Here is a 6,460-nt window from a genome sequence, read left to right as displayed (position 1 = left end):
ACTTTCTTCAACCGTTGGGCCAAAATATGTCTTGATTGAGAATTTTGTAGCTGATTTAGAACAAAAAAAAATTTTTTTTTTTTGCACATCAGAAAAAATGGACAAGGCGAATCAGAGAAACAACAAATTAAATTGGTGTGGCCTAACTTTAATTATAAATGTTTATTAGATCTCTATTGTCTTGGTCAGCAAGTACATGTTAACTACACCAAAATAGCAAACAAGAAGCCATAGGCGACAATTCTCCGTGAAGTATTATATATTGCAACAAAAAGAAGTAGCCATTGGCGACAATTCTCTGTGAAGTGTGATAAATCGAACAAAGAAAAATTGTTTAAACGCGCGTCGGCTCAGTCATATTAAGACCCAACAACCAATCAGAGATGCGAGATGCCTACACGTGACGCGGGAAGGGCGCGCGATGCCCGAAATATTTTTGCGTCAATATTCAGCGCCGTGATTCAAGAGATTAATACCCGGAAACAATTTTTTTCTTGTTTTGAACGCATTAACATGCATTTACGCTAATCTAGTATGATTCAGGGTTACTTTTTTTTTAACCTGCCATGGCCAGATTATCTAAAGATGTGTGTATTGTGTGTACAATCTGTAGAAAGAGAAATGTACATCAGGTCCGATCATCCGATTTTCACGTTTCGGTTTTTTGGACTCGGTTCATGAACGTATTTTGGTTTGGCTCCTGGAATGTGCGAAAAAAATGACTCCCGGGACTGTCTACAGGGAACACTCGCACATTCGCGGTGTATCAGGACAGCGCGACTGGTCGTCATTAGCGCAGTAACAGTTGCATAAACGGACGAAACCATTTCAAAGAAATGGGGATGTTTCGAAAATAAGCATTTACTCCAATATCAAAACAGCTACGGTAAAAATAAAAAGACGTGCATCATCCCGGACATAATGCAACACCACATGCGAAATTACACAGAAATGCGACGTACGGAAGAATGCGTTTTGGCTGCGAACATCTTCCAAAAAACTTGGCATCTCTTAACCATGGGCAAAAACATCTGGAACCACTTATAAAAACCACCCCGTATCTGCATGAACTTTTTTGAACCCCACTGCTATTCCAAACAACGCGTTTTTCTGGACCATTCCAATTCGCCTCGTAATTGTAGGGGTGCGTCTGCGATATTACATTGACCGCGAAAGCAGCAACGGCAAAAATACACATTCGTGCATCAACACGGGCATGCCCGCAGACGGCGTATAAAATTGCGTGCCGATTACACAAAGAGAACCCAGTGTTTTGACTGCGAACATGAAAAATCAGCCGATTACAACACTCCGTCCGGAGGTCCTGACCTCCTTCACGGAGTAATGAAGCATTGCGTACATTAACATGTTTTTAAGTTAAGCAAGTTATAATAGAGCAGCGTTTCCCAGTACAATTTTTTACGCACTCCGTGTCAAAACGGTCCCGTCAAAACATCCAACCATGTGCGACAAAAAACTAAGCCATGACTGAAAGACACAGGCCATCTGGCCGCCGTAACTTGAGACCAAGCGAGGCTTACCACTTCTATGTACTTGAAGTTCGTCAGGACAAGGTTCTTCAGCAGTTCACAGCCGATTCCACCCGCTCCGACGACCAGAACTTTACTATTTTCCACAGAATCTCGAGTGGGTGACACTAAAGTTGATGGTAAAGCCGCCATGATGGTTGCGAATAGTCCATACATGGGGAGGTAGATATTTTGTGGTTTTAATGTTAGCCTTATAATACGATAGTTATACTCGTTTAACTACATTAAATATAATGTGCAACTTAATCATACATATCATGAAATGACTCAATTATACCATATAACTATATTAATGTTTAACAATGAAATTTAATTCTTGCAAATATACTCCCCCGTTTATGGATAGACTCATCCAAATAGTCTGTTCTATACTGAAAGCAGAACAACGCAAAATCCATCAGAATATTGCTCAATGAATGCTAGAAATAAAATATATCGTTAAAGTAACCCATGAACGATTTTTTTTGTTATACTTCTTAAATTATTGATGTGATTTTTGTCATAGTTATGACTTGCAGATGCATTTTAGCATTATCGTGGTCCGTTGTGTTTTTTTGCCATCTGATGATATTTGAGGGAACGTTCAAGATGGCGGAAAGAGAGCTGAGTTCTGTTTTGTCTGCAGGTGGAAAGGCGGCCCACGACACAGCTGACAAGAGTAAGATGAAATAACTCACCTGGTTGGCTACACAGTTGATTGAATTATCTCTGTGAAGCTCTTTGATTGGTCATTTTGCGTCGGTAATATTAAAATTTGGCTCGGCAGTGACAGCAACATCCAACATGGCGGTGGCTGAAGAAGCTGATCCGCCTAACCGTACTTTATGTTTTGTTTTCCCGAGGTTTCTTTTTGAACCTCCTTGGTTTTTCTGTGTAGCTAAGAAGTGTACAGAGACACTTTTGCTATCTCTGGATGGCATTAGTACCTCGTCTGACTGAATTGCAATCTTTACATTGTGGAAAATAAGTTTTTATTTATCTATTTATTTATTTATTGGTATCAGTTCATGGTGGTTGACTCTCTAGATTTTGTATTCTATGACTGTAATTCATTTTTATGAATTTACATGTACTACCGGTAGTATGTTGTGAACCCAACCCACATTTTTTTTCTGTGCACCTTCATGTACATTCTAGGTCAGCTGTAGGATATAGGGATATATCATATAGATAGAAATATAGGGACACCGGAGCACAGTCTATAATTTAAAATAAAAATGTATTTCCAACCTTCATATCTGAACAAGGTATCAAAATACAATTTCTGTTTCATTTCCAGTTAACCTGAACCTGCCAGTCCACATCACGGGTAGAGATGCCCAGAGGAACCCAGAGTTTGTGAAGCTGCTGTCATCCCTGTCACACAGACTAACACACACTGGGGTCAGCAGGAGTCTACACAAGGATGTGGAACAGGTAACAAGTAACATGGGTGCAACTTCTGGGATGGAAGTATTGTTTTGGACAGTGCTGGTTAGGCAGGGTTTGTGTATTTGGATTCTAGAGTTATTAGGAGGATGGTGCAAGAGTTGAGTAAGTGATATATGAGCGTATAGAGCAGAGTGGGCGGAGATTCTGTTTCAGTTGCTTGACAGTGTTGTGACATGCTACATTGACATTGTCTGTGTCATTATATAGGTTGTGGTTGCCAGGAATGTGTATCTGTGTAATCAAGGATGGTATCAACTTGTGAAAGTGGGGATGTACAATGTATACTAGTATGGAACAGGTAACCTACTAGTACTTCAGGGATGAGTGATGTCATATGAGCGTACATGTATGGAGCTGAGTGGGCGGAGATTGGGTTTTAGTTGATTGACAGTGTTGTGACATGCTATGTGTCATAGGTTGTGGTCGCAAGCTAAGGAATGTGTACTACATGTAATCATGGTATGAAATATAAATCGTGGTGTAATACAGGAGTATTAGCCACCTCATACAATGGAATGAGTAATGATCCTTCCTATCCATTGACGAATGGAAGCCAAAGTTGAAAATTGGAAAGAGGGTAACTGGTTAGAGACTTCAACTATGAAAACTTGTGACTAATGCATGGATATACATGTACATGTATGAATCTTATGAAACATAACAACATGTGTTTGGTGACTGCTTTTTGTCACTGATTTAATTTTCAAAGGCAACAGAACAGATGAGAAGAGAAAAAGCTGCTTGGTTGCAGACAGGCGCCCTCTATCATGAGTTGGAGGAACTGCTCCTGGACTATGACATCAAGAGACAAGAAGCTGAACTACCTGTTGCTGAAACACAGGTCTGGAAATCCTTTCTTCTACACGCCTGAACATTCAAAATTAAATCCACCAGCCAAGTTTTACATGCACTTCAGTTTCTTCACCTTTTAGTTCATTAAAAAAAAATCAAAATTATTTTATGTTTTGATAAAAAAATATTGAAGTTCCTTGCTACTATGTAGTATCACCATTTTTAATTTCACTAAGTTCTCTGCTGTCTGATGCCTGTGATGCTACTTTGAAGAATGCATGTCAGTTTTTGGTCATATGTCCCTCTAGTGTGTGGGAGTTAGGTGCTGGTAGAATACTAGAAATACCTGCATACCAGTACGTGCACAGCTCCAATTTTACCTGGACTAACCTACTACTTGTAACTATATGCAGTTGGTAATTTAAGCCCTGTATTTAAAAAAAAACATTAGACCTTACTGTCAAGCACCCTGAATCTGTTGTATTGCATTTTTTTTTGCATTCGTATGAAAAGTGCTTTTATTTTCCCCCCACCAGTTTTACACAGCTTTGCGGGAGTGTTTGACAACTGCAGAGATCTGTGAGTACTTGGAGTGTAGTCCTGACGGCAGAAGGGATGTCACCTTACTGGGACTCACATCACAGCAACTTCACCAGAATAACCCGCATAGGAAGGTCAGTATGATAGGATGAGTTTGCAACAGCTAGCAAAACGTGCTACATAAAGCAGTAGAATGTGCTGCACCTGGATTTTTCACGGCTTTTGTTGGACATTGTAACAGTACTAGTATGCATTTGCTAAATGCAAACATTATCTTTCTTGTTCTTTTGATTGATTTTCATTTATTGGCTAAGTAACAAGGCTATTGTCAAGGGCTAGCCCTGGAAATTTACATAAAATGGAAGGGAGTTCTACAGTTGGATGGGTATGCGTAAGAAGGCTTTCTGCATTCTTATACTTCTATCAGGGATCTTTCTATAATGTTCTTGTTTGTGATAGGATCTGAAGTCCTTGCAGAAGAAGCTGGTGCCCATGATAGAAGAGAGGCTGAAGAAGAAGTGCACAGCAGTCTTCAGTTTCCATGAATCTTCCAGTAATCTTTCCAATGGTGAGTGCAATTAACTACAACAAGAGATCACTTCAGGTACGGTTCCAATGGTTTAGGCACTGCACCTGTACCTGTACTCAAACAAGTGTGTCCAATCACCATTCTTTACATGTAGCCAGCAGTATCTTTTACTAGTGATATTTTTATTGTCTACCAATACTGGTAGAGTATCAATATTGCCATCTTTGAGATTCAATTTTCATATCTTAAGTTTGAAAATGATATTGTTAAGTGTTAAGTTTATTTACGCCAAAAAGCAGTTACTCAAGCAACTGGATATGATTTTGGAAACGGTCAGACGTTTCAGCTAGTATCCAGTTAAGTTTATTTATTTGCAGGAACAAATTTGCTTTGTTACAACAGGAACATCAAGTGAAATAAAAATATTTGAAGTGAAAAAAATAAACTGATATTGCTTTGTAGATGGAGGTGAGCTGGTTTTCGCCAAGGCGTCCCAGCTTCCCCTGGTGCTGGAGAGAGAGAGGCAAGATCTACAGGAGAAGAGAAGACTACTCCTGCAGGACAGGGCAGCCAGGGACAGGCAGTTCTGGCAGTACTACCAGGTCAGTATGTATGTTTACATTTGCAGAAGGAAAACATATTGTTTTTGCTCTGTTTCTTCTTCTTCTCCAAACAAATACCAATCAATGACCTGGACCAGACGTCTGACACCATGGCAACTAGTGCTGTAGTAAAACACCCTGTGGTATTGGATGAGATTATGTAGAAATGGTAGGACAGAGCTGTATGTATCTTGAATAAGAATAAACAGAGCAGTAGTTTATTAAGCTAAACCATGTAAAGGTAAACATGATTATTCATTTTAGCTCTCTAGTATTTAGTATAAGATGTTGTGTCTCTGGTTACAGTCAGATTCTGTTTTTTACAGATCCTCCTCCAAACGTTGGAAAGTCTGGAGAGAATTGTGAAACATCATCGTCTTAAGTCTCAACTGGACAACAACAACATCATCAGCGAATGGCTCGTCCAACGCTTCGATGCCATGGAACTTAAAATCAAGTAAGGAAGTTTTTACAAAGCTCTATACATGTATATTAATATTATGAATCACAATTTTTATACAGTTATGTAGCAACAAACTGTACAGTATTTTTATGTAGACCTTCACTGAAGGAAAAGTCGGACACAGGAAATGTGGTGGATGTAAAGGTCACATTTAAAGGTCAAGTTTTTACATGACATATACATGTACATGTATCTCTGATTTCTTGTTTGTATAGCATTTATGTTATGCTGACTGATCGTTTCTGGTTCTTTCTGCTCAGGGTTGTTGAGTCGCAGGTTCTCTGTGATACATACACAGCAGACACAGTGGCAGCACTCAAACAAATCAGGTAAGTCTGGATACATTGTACAACCCTAAATATTCGTAAGAAAATTCAAACTCTACTACTGGATCAGTTTCGGATTTTTATTTCCGGACGTTTTGAGTGACATCCATCACTCTTCTTCAGCGTCACAAATGAACAGAGAACCGATTCACTCTTATATACAAGTAACTAGAAAAACCGGTTAACAACAAGGTCCGTAAGAAGCTTTACAACAAGCTTCTTATGGA

The 6,460-nt window shown here is 39.3% G+C and overlaps 2 protein-coding genes across 2 annotated transcripts in view; one reads left to right on the top strand and one right to left on the bottom strand.

Annotated features, from left to right (window-relative positions):
• Positions 1 to 1,716, bottom strand: part of LOC109480485 (SUMO-activating enzyme subunit 2-like) — a 10,900-nt gene extending 9,184 nt beyond the window's left edge. Inside the window, exon 1 of the mRNA XM_019782686.1 lies at positions 1,542 to 1,716. Within this exon, the coding sequence (XP_019638245.1) occupies positions 1,542 to 1,706 (165 nt within the window). The 5' untranslated portion in view covers positions 1,707 to 1,716. The remainder of the gene's footprint in view (positions 1 to 1,541) is intronic.
• A 611-nt stretch (positions 1,717 to 2,327) lies between these two features.
• The window catches only part of LOC109480499 (HAUS augmin-like complex subunit 4), a 5,467-nt gene continuing 1,334 nt past the window's right edge, over positions 2,328 to 6,460 (top strand). The window contains exons 1-8 of the mRNA XM_019782705.1: positions 2,328 to 2,367; positions 2,830 to 2,966; positions 3,691 to 3,822; positions 4,310 to 4,447; positions 4,773 to 4,881; positions 5,305 to 5,444; positions 5,771 to 5,901; positions 6,168 to 6,236. Of these exons, the coding sequence (XP_019638264.1) occupies positions 2,334 to 2,367; positions 2,830 to 2,966; positions 3,691 to 3,822; positions 4,310 to 4,447; positions 4,773 to 4,881; positions 5,305 to 5,444; positions 5,771 to 5,901; positions 6,168 to 6,236 (890 nt within the window). The 5' untranslated portion in view covers positions 2,328 to 2,333. The remainder of the gene's footprint in view (positions 2,368 to 2,829; positions 2,967 to 3,690; positions 3,823 to 4,309; positions 4,448 to 4,772; positions 4,882 to 5,304; positions 5,445 to 5,770; positions 5,902 to 6,167; positions 6,237 to 6,460) is intronic.

This window comes from Branchiostoma belcheri, unplaced genomic scaffold (genome assembly GCF_001625305.1).
Source record: "Branchiostoma belcheri isolate BF01 breed outbred unplaced genomic scaffold, Haploidv18h27 scaffold51, whole genome shotgun sequence".
Lineage (NCBI taxonomy): Eukaryota > Metazoa > Chordata > Leptocardii > Amphioxiformes > Branchiostomatidae > Branchiostoma > Branchiostoma belcheri.
This window is presented reverse-complemented; position numbering and strand designations above follow the sequence as displayed.